We start from the raw sequence: 21297 nt of genomic DNA on the forward strand, positions 1-21297 counted from the left end.
AACAGCTTTATTTAATCTAAAATATTTTCAGACTCAGAAGGAAATTAAAAATTTTTTTTAATTTATAGCTCAAAAGTATTTATTTGTTTTTTACTGTCTATGCTTTGTTTAATGCTTTCTGTCAAAAAGAAGAAAAAAAAACTCACAAAATATTAGATTTCTTTTTATATATTAATCCTTTATATAGAGAGGACATGAGACAAGAGCGCTGCTGAATCCTGATTGGTCAGAAGGAAAAAGTGCAGCTGCATATTAATGCGCCCGTTTCTATAGTAACAGCCGGTTCACTGGGAGACTCCAAGTGAAGCTTCCCATCAAACCGCATATATAAACTAGATCTTAATTACTAGACTGATTTTGATTCTATCCATCCACAGTAACAATACCTTAATCCGTTCATCTGGCCAAACTAATGACGCAGAGCTGTCACTCCATGAAGGAGCTGTTTAGATAAATCAACCTTACTGTGTAGATAAATCATTAACTCCTTAAACACACAGAAACGCGATTGACAAGCTAATGGCTGCTGGGCGTACGGGAAAATGGCAGGAGGCTCTGTTTTTGCAAGCTGTCTCCACCTAGCGGTAGTTTCAGAAACTACTACCGAACTAAAAAAGTGCTTAAAAGTACTGCTTTTAGTTTTAACAATAAAGTTTTAAAAATCAGTACGAGCTACTTTTATTATTAAATTTCCAATTTTTCTAGAAAAATCAAGAGAAATTTGCGAAAAATTAAAGATTCTGATTGTACTTTAATAGCATATATATATATATATATATATATATATATATATATATATATATAAAATTAGAAGTAGTAAGTAGTTTCATATTTTCTACACCATATTTAGGTTTATATATATATATATATATATATATATATATATATATATATATATATATATATATATATATATAATGCCTTTTTTATTTGTGAGATTCTTTATTTGTGAACCGATTATTTACTAATAAATAAAAGGGGTTAATGGAGTTAATAATTAAAATAGACTCTAAAGGAACAGTTTGAGAAAGGATTATGTCTGAGCTTTGTTAGTTTATTTGTACCTTATATGGGAAAACTAATTTACACCAAGTCACAGCACCACAAAAACAAAACAACAAGGAAAAAGGAAAAGTCACCAGTTTAATCGTACCATGTCAAATTCAAATGACTTTATTTCGCTTCTGAACGTTTCATCGGTACTTTACAGTACGTACGATTTTTAAGAAATTGATTGCAGTAACCTTAAAACAAAATAAAGCTGTTACAAAATGTTGGTTGCAATGGAATGACTGTGTACAATTCACATATACATATGGAAAGAACAAAAAAAAAGGTAAAGATAAAGAAAATAATGTGGTGCAAAAGGCTAAGACATGAGGCAGCTGTTTGCTAGCTGGAACCTGGTAGCTTGTATAAGTGCATTCACATAAAACTCAAACTTTTGCACATCAGCATTCAACAAGTAGGATGCGGAATATGTAGGAGGAATTTTACTACGGAAATATGGTCGAATTATTCGGATAAAGCCATTCTATGGATATCTGGGGAATATTTAGCCTCAAGGGAATCGCTAGCCCTTCGTGATTATGCTTTTTTTGCCATTTAGTGTAGGCAAAGCTAATTAGTTGGCTGTTTTTATTGTAGCAACTCACTAATCACTGGTTAGCTTAATAACTATCACTTAAAATAAACTAAACAAATACAACCTCTAAGAAAAGATAGATCCATATATCCATCTTCAGTACCGCATATCCTCCAAACCCCTGGAGGCTTAGCATGCAAAAATCTAAGCCACCATGCCCTTTAATTATAAAGAATACCCGGAAATTTAGTTACCTTGAACCATTTTATTCATTATGGGCAATTATTAAAACTAACGACCAACTACAAGTGTTATTTTCCATTTTAGAGAATTTCGCTAACTAGCTGTGAATTATAGCATTTGGTACAGAGACGTGCTCATAGATTTAACAAAGCATCGAATCAGCTGTCAGTCACAATGTGGGCAGTGGGAATCTCTGTATGGTGGTGGAAGCAGAATAGAGCGATGAAAGTAAGGAGGAAAAAAATAAAACTTTGAGCATAATCCTTCATAGCTTTACAAAGTTTTTTAAACGAATTTACAGGGTGGGTGAATATAACAAAAAAAACATTCAAATTATGCATTTAAACAAAATGCCAAATGTAGCCTAGTTAACAAACAGTAAGTGAAATTATAAAGAATTACAAACATTATATAATTCACATGAACAGCACATTAGCTTTCTTTTACTTTTTTTTTGGAACAAGCACATGGCTTCTCTCATTTTTTTTTGTACTGGAATCATCATTACATTCTATATAAAAAACAAAAATATGAAGATCAGTGCTAAAGGCAAAGTTGCTCAAATTTTCATCAGTGGTTACAGTATCGTGTTTTTTTATTTGATAATTAAAATCTTTTTGTCTCCTAATTGGTTTGACTTACAGGGCACACCAAGATGCAGCGCTACAGGTTAATCCTTGACAAATCCACTAGCCTATTAAGAAACATAGACGTAATATATTAATATTTTTTTATATTTATATTTATATATAAGGACAATGGATTCAAGTACATGTATATATACAACGTTAATTAAAATCTTGAGAAAAAAAAATCCCCAAAACATCAGCTTTGTGAGCTTATGTTTGAAAAATTCACAAAAAGTCAGGAGAATTATTTTCAGATAATAATAATAATAATAATAATAATAATAATAATAATAATAATAATAATAATAAGCAGAGCATTCATTGGTGTCGTACATTTCAGTCCAAAAAAGTCACACACAGTTTAGCAGAATGTTACATTTTCCACAAATGGATACGGGAAAGTGACAGAACTTTTCCCCCCAAAAAAAGGGGTTAAAATGGTTTGATGATCAAGACGATAAGCTTTTGTTATAGTGGCGCCTGACAAATCACAACTTGTGGAGTAAAACAACCACAAAAGAAAAACAAAATCATAGTAATCACAATAATCTTCTCTTGGCACATGCCCTCATTTTGTTGTTCAAGTAGTGCAACAAGAGACTCCCTTTTTATTTAAACTCTTACCTGTGGAAATTCTAGCAAGAGACATTTCATTTCAAAAGATGCCTTAGACCTCTAGCTATCTAATCGCTAATCTCTTTAGACTTTCACAAGATTTTAATTCAGGAATTTGCACTTTTGAGAATGTATCGCTCTCTCAAACCAAATCCATTAAAAATTCAACCTCTTCGATTCAACAGCAGTGAGCTAAGCCATCTCACTAACGAGAAGTGAGCTTCTCCACTTTGTTTTGTTTATCCGAAAGCTTTTTCACTGACCTGTTGTATGCAATATTTCCCACTGCTTTGTTAGATTTTTGTAACAAGTTTTACTTTTAGCTCAAAGTTTGTGACCTTTCAGTGCTTTAGCATCTGGCATAATGTATACATATCTGCTAGCTAGTTAGCCCACACTGAATGAGGTGCTAATATAGATCAGGAGAGGTTTAGGTGCTTTTGATAGTAATTAGCAAAGACGAAAGGTTCAGAAACTTATTGACTGTGTACTCTCCCAGACAATGATGCTAAGCACTAGTGGCTAAGCTGCCTAGATGTAGCTTTGTTTCCTTTTTCTAATGCTAGACGTTCGTGTTACACATTCGACACTTACTGAAGGGAATGTGTGGTTAAATGCATTCAATTTTGTGTTACTTTAACAAATCGGTTGATTTCATTGCAGTCAGCATTATATAGCTCTCGGTAGATTTATATAATTTGACGAAAACCAAAAGCAAAACAAGTAAATGATCGAACAAGTAAAAGAAGAACATTTTAGATAAGAAAGCACACTTTGCCGCTTTCTTTTAGGTCTTGTAAATCCTCATTAAAAAAAAATAAAATAAAATCAACACTAAAGCACACGACTAGCCTGTGCTGTTCAACTTTTGTAATTGGAAGTGTACCTAGTTTTGCGTGCAACGAGGCACGGTTTATGCTGAATGGAAATGCAAACAGTCTGACGGAGAGAGGAAAAGGCGGGAGTTAGAGAGTGAGAGGAAGAATGAAGAAGAGAGAGATAAGGAGCATGGTGGTGAAGAAGTGCAGCGCTGAGCATTAACACTTGAGTAGAGGCAGGAGAAGAGGAAGAAGGAGGAGAAGCCACTCTGACTGACACACAGAGGCCGAGCCGTTGATGTCCCTCCCAGTTCCAGGTCCTCAAACACAGAGAAATTAAAAAAAAAAAAGACAGTGAACAGCTAAACAATGCAAATTCTTAAGAAATATAATTGTATGTATAATAATGTAATGTGCAGACTACAGAGACCTCCAAAATTACCACCACCCATCAAGATTATAGTTTAAAGAAACAAAAAGTAAGTATTATCTTATACATTTAAAATTTTTTTGACATGGACAAGCAATTAATTGGTGCAGGGTGACATCTGCTGGATGCAGTGAGAAATGAATTCTGAAAAAAATTATGACCTATTCTAATAATAATAATAATAATAATAATAATAATAATAATAATAATAATAATAATAATAATAATAATAATATTCTTCATCTTATTGTTATTATAAATAAATTGCCTTTCTTAAACCTGAAAAAATGTTTTACAAATACAGAAACTGAACAATGACAAAACTAGGTAAAGTCTGACATCTGGTGGCAATCATGGAAATTGCAGCCTGAGAGAAATCCTTAAGATACAAACATGATTATTTTCTATTGGATAAATAATATGAATGAAAAGTGAGCTTGTAGATAGTAGATAAGTGCTAGTAGATAAGTACCACATATTAATACAATATATATCATATAATAAGCTTTCTGGGCTAAACATTCACTAGTCGGATTTGTCTGAGCACATTTATCAGTGGGATTAGTCTCTGCATCATAGTACAATTGTTTTAAAATGTACAATTACTAATAGGATTAGATTTTCTATGATTCCGTATTCCCTGCATGCTAAACAAATACTGCATAAAAAAATAATCTAGTGGGATTAATCAATGTACGATGAGAAAATGTACTAGTGGGATTAATTTTTTGCATGCTAAACAAATGTATTGGTGGCATTAGTGGCACTACATTGTACTACTGGGATTAGTCCTTCTATGGTAAGTAATAACAAGTGCGGCATAATAAACCAATGTCACACATTGATTAGGAACTTACCAGTGGGAATCTCTGTATGCTATACAAATTTATTAGCAGGAATGTCTCAACATGCGGGATTAGTGGGATCAATCCATCTATGCTAGATATTGTATGCTAAACAAATGTATTAGTGGCAAAGTAGTGTTATTACTACTATATGCTAAGTAAATGTACTGTAATTAGCCACCGCATGCTAAGTGTATTTACATGTGGTATTAGTTTTTGAAAGGTAAACAAATTTGTAATTATATTCAGGGTTTGAAATGAACATCCACCAACTGCAGGTAAAAATCAGATCAGGCGAATATGGCTTTCAAGTCACAAGCCAATCTGAATCGGGTTACTTTCCGTAAATTATTTCTTCGGGAAGTTCATGTAAGCCGAACGTGTGAAGATTTAGCGAATACTGAACTCGTGAGTCATCAGATAATGTATTGAGAGGAGGCAGGACAAATGCTGTGATGTAGTTAATTTGTTGTCGGTGGTGTTTTTTTTTTTGGCTAGTAGAAGTTATGAATGGCCGATGATTTAACAATTTAGTAGCCAATTTGGCTAATAAGTTCATTTCAAACTTCAAAATAAGTTCACTGCTGGAGTTTACTGTTATTACTATGTAATTTACTATGCTAACCAAATTTAGTGCACTCTTTAAAATAGTAATTATTTATGTTATTAACAGCCATTAAACAAAGCCAGATTATATATAAACCTTATCCTAAGGTGTGTGTGTGTGAAGCATGTACTCACTGTAGAGAAACACACTAGCGTTGTGTATGCCCAGCCGGTTGGTGGCCACGCATGTGTAGTTTCCATAATCATCGTCCGTGACGTTGGCCACAACGAGCTCAGTGCGAGAGCCAACGATGTGAATATTAATCCCCTGCATGTTCGACAGCCTGGAGCGAGAGACAGATTTATAATTAAATGAATCTGCACTACACAGCACAGAACAGCATTAGAAGATATAAAGATATCAGTAATAGACAAGAAAATGCACGTAATTAAAACCTTCACTATATTTACAGCCTTAAAGTAAGTAAGTGCTTTATCAGCGTTCTTCTACCAATAGATCATTTGGCACAATGTAAAAATGCTAAAAACACACTGCAGCGTTAGCATGCGAGCAGGAATTCTAGTGGTTCCTCTATACCAAGTGTGTTGGGTCAGTACAGTAGGTAGTATAGCAGAATTAGTCTCTTATGCCTTGTACAATTATGGCATTACTTTTTACTACACAATTTTACTAGTGGGATTAGTCTATGCACTATAAGCATTTCACTAGTGGGATTAGTCCCTCAATGCTAACCAAATATAGCCGTTTCATTAAACTTTGTGCACTTAAGTTTTGTAATTAAACATGTTAGCAGAATTAATCACTCTGCTCTAAGTGAAATTTGTGTAAATGCTAGCAAAGGTTGCACCTCTTGTCATCTTTGTACCACTCAAACTCAGGTTTGGGCACCGCCGTGGCGTCACACTGCAGAACTCCCTGGCGTCCCACTGGTGTCTCGGAGTTCCTAGCCACTTTAATAAAAGGTGGATCTATATGGATGGAGAGATAGAGGGGGAGAGGGAGAGTGTGTTACAAACAAAACATCATCATCTTCCACACAACAGAAAAGGTTCAGGCTAAATTTGACAGAGTTAAAAGAAGATGAAGAGCTGAGGCAACATACACACTACAAGCATTTCTGTATAATATATTCTACTCAGTTCCAGTCTGAGAGATGGTAAATAATCACACAGCGTGTGGTTACAGATAATGATCTGTGTGTTATATTACTTTATTTATCCTCCTCAGTTCTGAGCCTGGGAGCTTTACCTGAGAAACCCTGCTACAGTAGACAGAGTTGTGTGGAAGGAGTCTCCAGCGTCACCGAACATCTTATACCTTGTATATTAAACATAATTTGAGATTTTCACTGGATTACATGTGACTGTATTTTTTTTTTCTGTTGGTGTTCTTTTAGTGTTTTAAATTAATATATCAAAATATTCACAGTGTGTGAATATATCTACAATCTTGTGCGCACACAGGAAAATAAATAAATAAATACAATTTGTACAATACACTAAAAACCCCGGTCTGCGGCATTGCGAACCCTTTTCTTCCTGAACAGCAGGTAAGATTGATTGGCACGGACAGGCTTTCAGACGTGTTTTGTTATACGCCACTCGGGTGTAAAGAAAAGTCGTGAGGAATGAGCCGCAGACGGCAGCCGGGCTAAAGAGACAGCACTGGAGGGGGGGCTGAAATGAAACACCAGTCGACCCAGTGCAGACAAAAAGGTCAGTTTTCGAATATCAACCCTGACGTTTGGAGCAAATATCAGCAGTAAAGAGATAAAAAATGAGACGGCTGCACGAGTCGAAAGCTATTTTTTATGCTTGTAATAATTTTTTAAAAACACATGCTGATTTCTAATTTATGTCTGAAGCCTGGAGATAATGATATCACCTTGGGCTACATATCAATCATTTATACTTGCATGAGATATTAGCAGGCCATAGAAAAAAGATATTATATATTAATTGTAACGTATTAACACGTCATTAAGGACATTTTTATTTAGCTTTATACAACCAATCTGTATAAACGTGTGTAGTTTTGTAGCCAAGTTCAAGCTAGTGAGCTAACTACTGTTGTCTACAGCTACAATTTACATTTCTTTTACATTTATACTGAAACGTAAATAATAGTTTAGCTATGATTTTTCAATTAATTTAAAAGCTAATATCAAGATATTTGTGTTTTATATCACTGTTATTATTGTTCATATGCTCTCATGTTAAATTAAACTATAAAATAGCTACAAATAACAAATTAGTTAGCTGGTGAAAAAAGAAAAGCTTTGCTTTTATGTTAAAAGTCTTAAAAAACTAAGATACGTTACAAACTAAGCTAACATAGCAACTGACTAGGATGACTAGTAATAAATAAGAAAAATATTTCTAATGAAATAAAGCTCTGAATATTTTTGTCAGCTACAATACTAACCAGTAAAACAAACAGGAAGTAAAGAAAAAAAAAGTCATTTCATTGCACTGGGGTACTTACAGTTGACGATCACGTTGACATATTTGACATCAGGTGTAGCGACATCATTACAAGCCTTACACTCGTAGCGACCGGCCTGAGTGCGCATGATCCCAGAGATTTCTAGATACTCGCCGACATCCAGGGTCTCAGCTGTTCAGACATGAAACAATCAAAATGATCAATATCATCATCATCATCATCAGGAGTACGCATGAAGTGATCAGACACTGCTAATTCACTCATATTTCTTAAAAAAAATATTCTTATACAAACCACTCAGTGCTACTGTACGTGATGTAATGCTAATGTCAAATAACACAGAATGATCTATGAAAAAATCTAAACAGGGAACTTCATCATCTGAAATATCTTCAAGCACGTGCCGCTCACTGCTAGGAGCACACAGCGAAAACAAATGCTGTGGTAAAATATGTCTCCAGACAACACAAGATGAGTGAAAATAACCGTCATTGACAACAAGGGTCTCAGACATAATGGCAACAACATACTTTTACTTACAGCTGTGCAGAAGCCCTTTTACGAAGTGAAACAACAACTCGCTCTGGGTTTTAGAGCCTGGACGGATCCAGGCTTGCTAACGTAGATAGCTAATATACGTAATCAGCATCGATGCATCACTATTAATGAATGAGCTTAATGCTGTTGAGAGTAAATATGAGTAAATATGCTTTATAGTTAGCTTCTCCTAGCTGTCAAGATAAGTGTTCAGTACGTTTACAGTATATTATCCTAAAGTGGATACTGTTTAATTAGCTTTTGTAGCAAGAAACAACTAGTGTTCAGAGTTTCGAGTTAGCATTAGGAATCGTTTCCATCTTGGCTGCTGACAGTAAAAGTAAATAATAATGGTGATAATGTTTATTATTTTTATTATTATTATATGATGATTGCACGGACTGGCCTGATTACGTTTAGCTATCAAACTATGGCTGATCGAATTATTAATGAGTTTGCAGCTCCGATTTGAAGCCGCGCCACCACCGTGTTAGCTAATAAGCGGACACAAATTAAAGCCTTTATCAGGAACTTTTGTTTATGGTTTCTAAAATGTTTTGGTGGAAGGAGGCCAAAGAGCAGGTACAAGCTGATGATTAAGCTTCTAAAAAATATGCTTGCCAAAATCTAATGAGATGTGCTCGACCCTGAGAGGTCTCATACACACTTCCAAAGAGCGAGAGAGAGAGAGCTTGTGCGTGTGTGTGTGTGTGTGTAGGACGACCTGGCAAATCTGAAAGCGTCTTCCGCGTCTCTTCCTGCCCTCGCTAGTCTGCGTAGGTGTATGACGGCTTGTCTTAATTAGCATGCCTCGTTATGGAACCCTCATTCCAGCTAACTCACCAGATGCATTGTGGGTAACTCAAGCTGACTGCTGAGTGAAGCGTTTAAGGAGAACTTTTTTATATAATACATGTAGTTCAATTGTACAAACATTTACTAAATTACTAATGAACTAATAATTAAAAAATAATTCTCCTTCTTTAGGAATACGTTAATTGATAATTTAATACCACTCCTTAATCTATGGCCAAAGCACCCATGGTTAAATATGTAAAATGATATAATGATAAAGAGAGAGAGAGAGAGAGAGAGAGAGAGACAGACTAGTACTGTACGATCCTAGGATCCCAGATGTGATAATCATGTTAATCACACGCATTAATCACACACATTTCTCAATTTAACAGCAAATGGTTTGGCTATAAAACACCACTCCATATTCACATCTTAATTCTTTTGCACCGTGATGAATAGTTCGTACTGATGGAGATGGAAAACGAGATGCTTTTCTGTCAGCAGGAATAAGAAAAGCACAAGTCTGAATTCGCGAACCAGCCGCAGAAAGAATTCATCCTAAAAACTATTTTTTTTCTGTTCATGTGCTGATGTAGTAAATTCTATGAGCAAGTTTAATCGATACGACAGCCGTAGTTCATGAAATCCTAATGCTGTGCAGATATTTTTCGCAAAATGAAACGATTCTATCTATCATAAAATTCTGTCTCTCTGTCTCTCAGACTGTCTGTCTGTATCTGTCTGTCTGTATCTCTGTCTGTCTGTCTGTCTGTCTGTCTGTCTGTCTGTATCTCTGTCTGTCTGTCTGTCTGTTTATCTGTATGTGTCTCTCTCTCTCAGACTGTCTGTCTCTCTGTCTCTCTCTCAGACTGTCTGTCTCTCTGTCTCTCTCTCAGACTGTCTGTCTGTATCTGTCTGTCTGTCTGTATCTCTCTGTTTATCTGTATGAGTCTCTCTCTCAGACTGTCTGTCTGTCTCTCTCTCAGACTGTCTGTCTGTCTCTCTCTCTCAGACTGTCTGTCTGTCTCTCTCTCAGACTGTCTGTCTGTCTCTCTCTCTCAGACTGTCTGTCTGTCTCTCTCTCTCTCAGACTGTCTTTTTAATATCCTATTTTTTTAAATAATATTTATATAATGAAAAATGCTGTTATTTAACAAAGGGAAAAACAGACCCACTGGTGTAAATGTTATAGTAGCTGAATTGTGATTAAGTGAAAGCTGATTGATTTTGCAGGTTTGCGTTCATGTGCTTTGAGACCACGTGGTATCGTTTCTATAGCAACAGTGTATATTTCACGTTTGAAACCTTTTAGCTTTTGAAAATCGTACAAATTGTGAGCTAAACTGCATAATCATTATATGTGAAATAAATAAATAAATAAATAAATAAATAAATGCACCCTCTGAGCTATTATCCCACGCATGCTGTAAGGTTTTCTTCACATCAGCACAAAATCATCACACATAAATTTCAGAACGTAGTGTGAATACTATGTGAACCGATCACGTGACTGTAACAGACATGTGGCATGTGTGACAGAAATGTGATTAGAAATGTGTTTAAATTGAATGTAGAATATACATCAAGATCACATTGTTTTCTTTATAAGCTACGTAACGTGTTTACGGAAACTCCGTGTAACGTGTACTTTTAAATCGGACCTCTTTTGTATCAGTGCAATTTCCACAAATGTTTTTTTTGTGTCGTTTTAGACAGCAGTTGCTCTATTTCACTTTGACTCGAGGCTCTCTCACTCGAGTTACTTTGCGGTACGTGTTAGAATTTGCACGCCAGCTTCGACCACTGAAAAATCTTGATGTGTTTTCTAATCGTGTTGGTGTGAAAGGGTTAAAAATGAAATTGTGCAGAAAATTGTCTATTTTTTATTTTATAAAAGGTTGAGTACGTCCAACAGAGTCAAACTGAGAGGAAAACAGAGAGAGAGAGAGAGAGAGAGAGAGACAGATAGACAGACAGACAGACAGTGTGTGTCCGACAAGAATCAGACAGAGACAAGAGGAGACAGAGAAGGAAAACTGACAAAAACAGGCTGTGAAAGAGAGACAAACAGAGAGAAAAACAGAGACAGAGAGAGACAAACAGGCATTGATATAAAGAAACAGAGAGAGACAAAGGGAGAGACAGAGACAAACAGACAGTGAAAGAGAGACAAACAGTCACTGAGTGAGAGAAACTGAAAGACAGACTGACAGACAGAAAGACAGACAGAGACAGACAGAGAGGCAGAGATAGAGACAAAACCGAAAGGAAGAGACTGTGTGTCCAACAGGAATCAGAAAGAGAGAGAGAGAGAAACAGACAGTGAAAGAGAGACAGTCAGTGAATGAGAGAAAATGAAAGACAGAGTGACAGACAGAAAGACAGACAGATACAGACAGAGAGGCAGACAGAGACAGACAGAGAGGCAGACAGAGAGGCAGAGATAGAGACAAAACAGAGGAAGAGACTGTGTGTGTCCAACAAGAATCAGAGAGAGCGAGAGAGCGAGTCAGAGAGAGAGAGCGAGAGAGAGAGACGCAGAGACAAACTGAGAAACAGACTGGAGACAGAGCATGAAATGAAATGTAATGAAACCAACACACAGACTACTTTCTCTTATTATCCCTCACATGAATCTCTCTCTGTCTCTCTCTGTGTGTACACGTAGCTGCTCTGAATCACATCTCATATTCGTTTAACATCATGCTAATGCAGCGCAGGAGCACCATCACTGTGTGTGTGTGTGTGTGTGTGTGTGTGTGTGTGTGTGTGTGTGTGTGTGTGTGTAGTGAGGAGCGAGGGCTAATGTGCCGGAGCCAAGAGGGAGAAAATGGAGTGCCAAATTCATTTTCTTTTCAATCTCGGTAATCACCTCATATTGTCACGTACAGGAGAAAAGAATCTGCAAAGAGGAAAAGAATATGTGACACACACACACACACCTACACACACACACACACACACACACACACACACACACACACACACACACACACACTCTCATTGACTTGTATATTACTGAGGCAAATTAATCATAGTTATAAATTTTTGCATCACAGAGATCAGCCGAATCTTAGAGCTCATCGATTGGTCCTCAAAAAGTGCTAAAAACAGACACACACACACACACACACACACACACACACACACACACACACACACACACACACACACACACACACACACACACACACACACACAATTCCACCCACACTTTAGCCTCAGGCTTGATGCTATAGAACTGCAGCTATGTGTTTATATATATAGAAAAATCATATGCATGAATTACAGAATGTCTGCCAGCGACGTCCTTCGCCATATTCTTTCAGCTCCAACATCCTTCTGCTTCTCCACTCATTAACGTCTCTCTGAACATCAGAGGTCAAAAAGTTAGCGTGCGTGTGTGCAGAAAGCGATGGCGTGTTTAATCATTAATAAAGAGCTCAGCAATAAAAAGGCCGACGGCGTCACACTAGATATCTCATGATTTTCTTTGAGCTTTATACACAATATGGTGAAAGGAACAAGAAAAACATTTATTTAATGATATTTCGGAGGATATATAAGGATTCTTAGCGACTTCCAGGGCACTGAAAATCACTCTGGTGTGAAGTTCTAGTAAAGCTAGCGGAGAAACAGAGATACAAAACAGAGATCAAAATAAATACAATCTGATTTGTAGTAATAAATACAGAAATATTGTGTTCACATTAAAACTATTTGCTCCTAAACGTTACTCAAGTAAATGTTACACAAATATACGTTTGTATTGATTTAGAAAGAAAATACGATTTTTTATCTACAGTAATTCCAGTTTCTATTTTTGAAAATATTTCAATCAATCGCTTTACAGACAAAAAAAAGATTTACATTCTGAATTCTAATCTTTTAATTGAATTAACAGAATGAATAAGAATCGATTATAACTGTATATTCGTTATATTTCGTTTTATTTTTATGCGATTTTTAATTTGTTAAATGGAAATGAAATGAATGAAACAGTACAATCTTTGACTGGAATAACTTTGACTACATTGTTTAAACCTTTCGGAGATTTTGATCTCCATCATTCGAGTCCTCTGGTTTATTCCGTCATCTGCACGTCTTTCTTGCTAATCCAGCACGTACGGAGAAACCGAGCCTCACAGATCCGAAGCAGACGGAACATTCGGCTGGCATAGAAATGCCTCGGCTGATTGGAGGTTTGTGTATGCGTCTGTGTGTAATGCATCACTGTGACACATCAACACACTCATAAATTACCACAAAGAAGCTTAGAGCAGCGCAAACCTACGAAGCGGTGCGGTGTAACAGCACATCCTGATAGGTGTGTGTGTGTGTGTGTGTGTGTGTGTGTGTGTGTGTGTGTGTGTGTGTGTGTTTTAAACACACATTCATCACTTCAGTGAGAAAAAACAAAGTTCGTAGAGGTCACGCATCACCTCCTAGCTTCCTGTGAGTGTACGGTCAAAAACTAGCAATTTAAAGGCTAAGCAGAAATACAGCGAATAGCCTTAATAAAGCTGTTTATTTGGAGGATGTGGTAGCCTGGTGGTCAAGGTGGAGGACCACAGATTGGAAGGCTGTGAGTTTGAATCCCAGGCCCACCAATCTGCCACTATTGGGGCCCCTGAGCAAGGCCCTTATCTCTCAATTTCTCGTAAATGTATTTATTCACACTCACAGCTCACACCTCCGAGGTGACCAGATATGAGAACTCTGACACTGGAGACTCCTTCCATAAGTACTGAATAAACATCAGGCTGAAAAAATCAGTGTATAGATAATAGACACTTTTTTAAATATGTGATAATCACATTAGCTAGTAATCTGTTTCTCTCAGTCTGTCTGTCCCTCTCTCAGTCTGTCTGTCTGTCTCTCTCTCAGTCTGTCTGTCTCTCTCTCTCAGTCTGTCTGTCTGTATGTGTCTCTCTCTCAGACTGTCTGTCTGTGTCTCTCTCTCAGACTGTCTGTCTGTCTCTCTCAGACTGTCTGTCTCTCTCTCAGACTGTCTGTCTGTCTGTCTCTCTCTCAGACTGTCTGTCTATCTGTGTCTCTCTCAGACTGTCTGTCTATCTGTGTCTCTCTCAGACTGTCTGTCTATCTGTGTCTCTCTCAGACTGTCTGTGTCTCTCTCTCAGACTGTGTCTGTCTGTCTCTCTCTCAGACTGTGTCTGTCTGTCTCTCTCTCAGACTGTGTCTGTCTGTCTCTCTCTCAGACTGTCTGTCTATCTGTGTCTCTCTCAGACTGTCTGTGTCTCTCTCTCAGACTGTCTGTCTGTCTCTCTCTCAGACTGTGTCTGTCTGTCTCTCTCTCAGACTGTCTGTCTGTCTCTCTCTCAGACTGTCTGTCTGTCTCTCTCTCAGACTGTCTGTCTATCTGTGTCTCTCTCAGACTGTCTGTGTCTCTCTCTCAGACTGTCTGTCTGTCTCTCTCTCAGACTGTCTGTCTGTCTTTCTCTCAGACTGTCTGTCTGTCTCTTTCTGTCTCTCTCTGTCTGTCTGTCTGTGTCTCTCTCTCAGACTGTCTGTCTGTCTCTCAGACTGTGTCTCTCTGTCTCTCTCTCAGACTGTTTCTCTGTTTCTCTGTCTGTCTGTCTGTCAGTCTCTCTTTCTCTCTCTCTGTCTCTCTCTGTGTGCGCTCCCCGTCTCCCTGACCCGCCTCATGGAGATGAGTTTGAACTGCATTTGCCAGAAACAGTTCTGCACTCAAACCTCCATCAGTGAACAGTTCCACATCAGTAAACTTCACCCAGATTGACTTCTAGTTAAAACAGGAATGAATTTCCTGGTTACTGGTGGTGTATCGCCTGCTTCTGTACACACACCTCAGCGAGAACTGTACATGTATGTAATGTGAAGCAGCTGGCATAAAATGAAAAAGTGGCTGAGTATGTGTGTGTGTGTGTGTGTGTGTGTGTGTGTGTGTGTGTGTGTGTGTGTGTGTGTGTGTGTACGACGCGTGTTTGATCGATTACGGCAGCAGTTTCAAATGAGAGGTCACGATCTGCAAAAAGCCCCAGAAGGAATGTGTGGGTTCGTTCTCTCTCTCTCTCTGTCTCTCTCTCTCTCTCTCTCTCTCTCTCTCTCTCTCACTCACTCACACACACACACTAGGGACATGCACTGTTAGAGTGTGCATATGAACAGGTCCTCTCACAGACAGACAGACACCGACAGACAGACAACTGTATCATGCAATGTTAGTTCAGATGAACACATCCTCTCACAGACAGACAGACAGACAGACAGACAGACTCATGCCACTCATGCCATTGTTCTTATTGGCTGCTTAAGTGTATTTTAGATAAATCGCTCAGAGAGTTAAAAAACGTTTCAGAATTGCCAAGAGAACAATAACTGAAACATCAGCCATGTTTTATTCACGAGCTTCATTTTTTCGAACCTCTGCGTCGCAATCTTTATTTTTGTCTAAGCGAATACTAATTCGTTCGTAGGGGAAAAATGAGTCCCCACCATCATGAAGCAGCGTTTTAGTTACTTTTGTCTTTGGCTAATCCCGCATGGCCCGGCTGTGTTTCAGAAATGAATTCAGTTCTTCTTTTAGCGCGCTTCGCACAAAAGACTCGCTCCTTCCTCACACTTTGTCCTCCTTGAATAAACGGAAACAATGAATCGAAAGGGATTCGCTTCGAGTCATTAAACAAAAAGAGGCTTGGATGCTAGCTTTCGGGCCGAGTTATTTATTATTCATGTGTTTTTATGTGGTTAAATATCGCAGGGTAAGGAGCAAACTGGATTGGATTTATTAGCGAAGTATCACGTCGGGATTTTTACTTTGTCCATATCCATCATGTCAGGGATATTTTTAACGGACTGATCCGGAGAGATTACGGCGTATTTTACGGTCTATAAAATGACATAAATCCCGTCTGAATTGTTATGATGGAAATGTAAAGACTGCATCGTATCCTGTGAGGAACAAAGAAGAAAACGCAGCCGACGTGGCTGTGAGGCGCTTCTGGGTGTTTTATGTAAGTTGTTGAGATCCCAGCAGAGGTAAAGTCTACATACATCTAATGGTACTACGGTCATGTGAACCTTTTCCCCAAATTCTTTCTTCCACATCTCTGCTTTTGCTCCGAATCCGTGACCCGTTGTAAAATTCCAACATTTCTAGCATCTAGCTGCTGTGTCCTGAAGCCAGCTGTGCTATGTGCCCGTGTTGTGAACCTCTTCATCTCCAGATAATAGCCATAAACTGCCCCAAGGTCCCTTTGAAAGGATTTTTTTGTATTTACTCCTGAGCTTCGTAGGAATACGGCTTTACGACTTTACACTCAATCCTCCCTATCCTGCGCTCTATCTCAACTCGCCGCACTTCAGCTAGGAAATCCAGTATGAGAAAAGGATGTAACAGCTGCTTAGACATATAACGCTGTCGGTATATTACTGTGCAAGATAAAGCAGATCTTACTGGTGCTGGACAACTAAAATGTGCACTTTTTATTGTAAAAACAAATCAAACAACAGCAAACAGAAAGAAGCATGAACAAAATCAACAAGATTCTGAAGTCAGCTGTTGCTTTAGACTCCAGTGTAGCCACTCGCACTTGTAGGATTTCTTTCGCTGCTGCACTAGAAAATGAATCAACACCTTCTGGCCAATCAGAATCCAGAATTCCACCAGCGCTGTGGTGAAATGACTAAACAGCCAAAGGAATAAATAAATTAAGAACCAAAGAGAGGCTGCTACTGTTAAAATCAGGTGCAAATGAATCACAATCTAACAAGTGTACAAGTGCAATAGAGTCAAAACTGATAACACGTTCTTTTCTTCTGCTTTTCCAAACCATCTCTCCTCCCGTTCTCTTTCTCTCTCTCCTCCTTTTGACAGCTTGTGTGATCATTGCCAGTGACCTACACTTTTCTTCCCTACTACGTGATTTTTTTCTTCTCCAAATATCACGTCTCTCTTGTCAACATTAAATCGACGATAAAGTACACAAATATGACACCAGAAACTAAAGGTGCTTTGTGTGTGTTCTCATTCTGTGGCCCTCTAGAGCCCCGGTGCATGCGTTCGGCCTTAATTACTCTCGGGTGCCTGTTCTCATGTCCTAATTAGGGGATGATTAAGAGGCTGATTTCGAAGGCAGTGCAAGTCACCTGACCTGCAGAACGGTTGCCTGGTTGCGTGTCAAATCATGACCGCATTTTCACCACGCCGTTATTTTCGATCTGAGATACAAAGATGCCCGGCAGATCCATTCTCTTTCGTCTCATTTTGCAAAACGAAGAATATTCCATTTCCTGAAACAGGGGAGGAAACATGAGCACTCGAGTCTGGTCTCTGATGCCACAGTGTGTCTAATTGCTTACTCTGAACTGTGCAAGTGTGGATAATGGCGCTATTTAACAGTTAAATGACTCCATTTAACCACTCTACCTCGTTGCTTTCACCTCCGAGGCACAGGCAATGAGCATTGTCTTTACAATTTACTTTTCCATTACACTTAATACTGTACATTACGAACACGTTTATTATAGATATTTTTCACATTCACGGCAAAATTTCCCCTCGAAGTCTTTATTCTTCATTCTTTTGTACTAATATTCTGAAAGGTAATCCATTAATACCTGAAAAACTCATTACAAATCATGCAACAGAATGCATTTAGTCCAATCTGATCATTAAGAAGATGCTAATTACAGTCCATTTACATTTGATATGTATTCATTTTTCTGAAAAATTAAACCACGACACACTCTAAACCTTTGTGCTAATTGAAGTATATTTAATTTCTCCTAATGACATTCTCCTAATGACAGATAAATCTAAGTTTAAATGTTATTAATCACGCTAACCTTTCAGCTGAACTTTTGACTTAATTTAATCGTTTTATTTATTTATTTAAATTTCTTCTCAGTGACACAGAATTGTATTAAGTTTATTTATTTATTTATTTATTTTCCCCCTCTCCCTCAGCATGTCATACTCCACACATTGTTGGTATTATGTTGAATCTCGCTTTCTGACTTGAGTTTTAAAATAACCGTACTGGCCACTTGGGTCCAAAAGTTCCCCACCAAGTGTGTTATTTAATATATATTTATATATATATATATTTCAACAGTTATCAAACATTTATTTTTTCAAAAAAGAAATTGCATTTCTTGAACATAAAAGGGCACTAGATCATCCTTGACCTGAGGGCTGTTTGGTGCCGGTAAACTTTCGAGCACGCACAGCTGACTGATTCAAAGTCAAGGCCGCTCGTGACCTTTAATGACCCTACAATAAATAACAAGCCGGATAGCATGGGTCATGTGAGCAGTGTCCTCCTACACACACCCACGGAGCATTGATCCATAAAGCCACACATGCTCACTCACACACACACACACACACACACACGAACATGGAATTTGTTAGTGAGGATGTAATAAGTGTATCACTGTAGCTATATACTGTATATATATATTTAAAGAGTGAAAAACTATCAATCATTCCATCTCTCATACTGCATCATAGCCATGTTAATCATATTGATATATAATCAAAGACCATTAACCCTCAACCGCTCAATTATATAAAATGAGTATGTAAAAGAAGTAAATTAATACATCTATCTATCTATCTATCTATCTATCTATCTATCTATCTATCTATCTATCTATCTATCTATCTATCTATCTATCTATCTATCTATCTATCTATCATGATCTTTTGCATATTTATATTTGTCAACAAATGAGTCCACTACGTATATGTCTGTCAGCTTATTAAGTTAGCACAAATCGCCTCAGACCTCCATGTTTGGGAATCAATTCTGACCTCCTGTGTGTGTGTGTGTGTGTGTGTGTGTGTGTGTGTGTGTGTATACAGTTTGTAATCAGCTGCATACTGACTGGCATCTCGAAACTATCCGTTCTGTGTGATGGGTTGGTTTCCTGTCCAGTGTCAGCTCCGTCTTGTCCAGCGGGCCCCTGGAATAGACCATTTCTTGTCCCCTTTGTCTCAATACATAAATTCTAAATAAACCTCCATTAAGCTTCACCATCTTTGTAAAATAACCTTTAAAAAGAAGGCAAGTTCTCATTAGGTCTAAGTTCAAAGTCATTTCTTTAAACCTAAACTTTTTCAAACTTTCTATTCCAAAAATCTGTCAAGTGTTCTAGATTCTAGTTAATTCATTAAGAGATTCTAGATTCATTAAGAGAAATCAAACTCAGCTGCCTTCATCTGCTGATAATAACACAGATATCATAATCTCTCCCAGTCCTGCAGATCCGTTTCTATTCAAACCCTGAACGTTCCACCAATTCGCTCGACAGAAGTGAAAAATATCAGATGTGAAGTGTTCATAAAAACAACAAAGCCAAAGACAAAATGTCTGCCAAAATCTTTGCCAGTCTTCGTGCTCTCTCAAGCATCTGTGCAACGGATCTTCAACTCCTAAACTCTTCAAAGGACCTTTGTTCTTCTGAAACGCCTCTGAAAGATTTATCTGATGGATAGAGCTGATCTCTGTCTTAAAAGCTCTTTGAGATAATTGATTACGGTTGGATCAAACATGATTAATCTGCTCACTTTGAAAAAAATATATAAATAAATAAATAAAAGAATCTGTCTGAGTCTGGGATAAACTTTTTTATATGCTAAAATCTGAAGTAAAGAACAAATCAAGGATGTGACGTCCAACTGAGGAAAAAAAAAAAAAGCAGGATACACCTCCACATACATTGTACAATGTAATTGCATAGTTTGGACTGTGAATGAAAAGAAAATGTGATTCATTGGTCCAGACCACCTTCATCTTTTGTTCCAAGATAGAGTTCTGATGCTCATGTCTTCATTGTAGGAGTTTTTGCTGGTGGTCAGGAGTCAGCATGGACAAGATGTAATACATTGTGTCTACTGACGCATTTCTATCAGAGCAAGCATTCAACTTCTTGAGCAATTTGTGCCCTTCTGAGGGATCGGACCAGACCGGATAAGACTTTTCTTCCTATGCTATTTCATCCTATTAGCCTTGGGCTTGACCCTGTCACCAGTTCACTACTCATCCTCACTTGGACCTTCCTTACTTGCTTTTGGTAGGCACTAACCACTGCATAGAAGAAACACCACAAAAAAAAAAAATCCACCTCTAAAATCAGCCAATGAGGTGACTGTATGGGTGGAGCTATGTGCTGAGATACATACACAGACAAAAATGTTGCTCACATGCTAACAATTTAAACAAAAAAGATTATATTTTATAATTCAAGCACTTATTTCTATTGTTTGGATGATATTTGATTAGATATTTGAGTGATTAAAAAAATTGAATGTATGTACATCATTATTGATATGGTGCATTTTTTCCTTGAGGAGACATTAATGTGGCATTTTTGTGCCACATGTCAGTCTCTACTGACTAAATGGGGAAAAAAAAAATAAAAAATGCGACGGTATACGAGGAATAAAACACTTTAGACAGTTTTATTTGTTCTAGGAAAAGAATGAACTTTGGAGTGCAAGCAGTAAATCACTCACTGGTTTATTGGCTTCTTCACTCACCTGATGGATTGAGCAGCCTCCAGGTGATGGACGGATCGGGCCGACCGTTAGCGAGACAGCTAAGGGTGACGTTGCTGCCTTCGTTCACTGTGACGTCATCCGACACTCTGTAAATGTAGGCAGGAACTGCGAAGGAAAAACCAATGAAGTGTAAAGCATCATTATATGCATCATATAAACACCGAACACTACATCACATGACCATGCAATAGTAACGAAGGATTTACAATAAATTGAATACAAATGATTAGAATAAA

General features: G+C 37.6%; 1 protein-coding gene across 2 annotated transcripts in view; it reads right to left on the minus strand.

The window, feature by feature from the left end:
• Nucleotides 1–1084: 1084 nt before the first annotated feature.
• The window catches only part of LOC113637867 (limbic system associated membrane protein), a 648067-nt gene continuing 627854 nt past the window's right edge, over nt 1085–21297 (minus strand). For both annotated transcript variants that reach the window (XM_027138783.2, XM_027138782.2), the window contains 5 exons: nt 21041–21166; nt 8218–8349; nt 6581–6701; nt 5907–6055; nt 1085–4210 (listed from right to left, as the gene is read on the minus strand). In XM_027138783.2, the coding sequence (XP_026994584.1) occupies nt 4110–4210; nt 5907–6055; nt 6581–6701; nt 8218–8349; nt 21041–21166 (629 nt within the window). In that variant the 3' untranslated portion in view covers nt 1085–4109. The remainder of the gene's footprint in view (nt 4211–5906; nt 6056–6580; nt 6702–8217; nt 8350–21040; nt 21167–21297) is intronic.

Source organism: Tachysurus fulvidraco, chromosome 11 (assembly GCF_022655615.1).
Source record: "Tachysurus fulvidraco isolate hzauxx_2018 chromosome 11, HZAU_PFXX_2.0, whole genome shotgun sequence".
Lineage (NCBI taxonomy): Eukaryota > Metazoa > Chordata > Actinopteri > Siluriformes > Bagridae > Tachysurus > Tachysurus fulvidraco.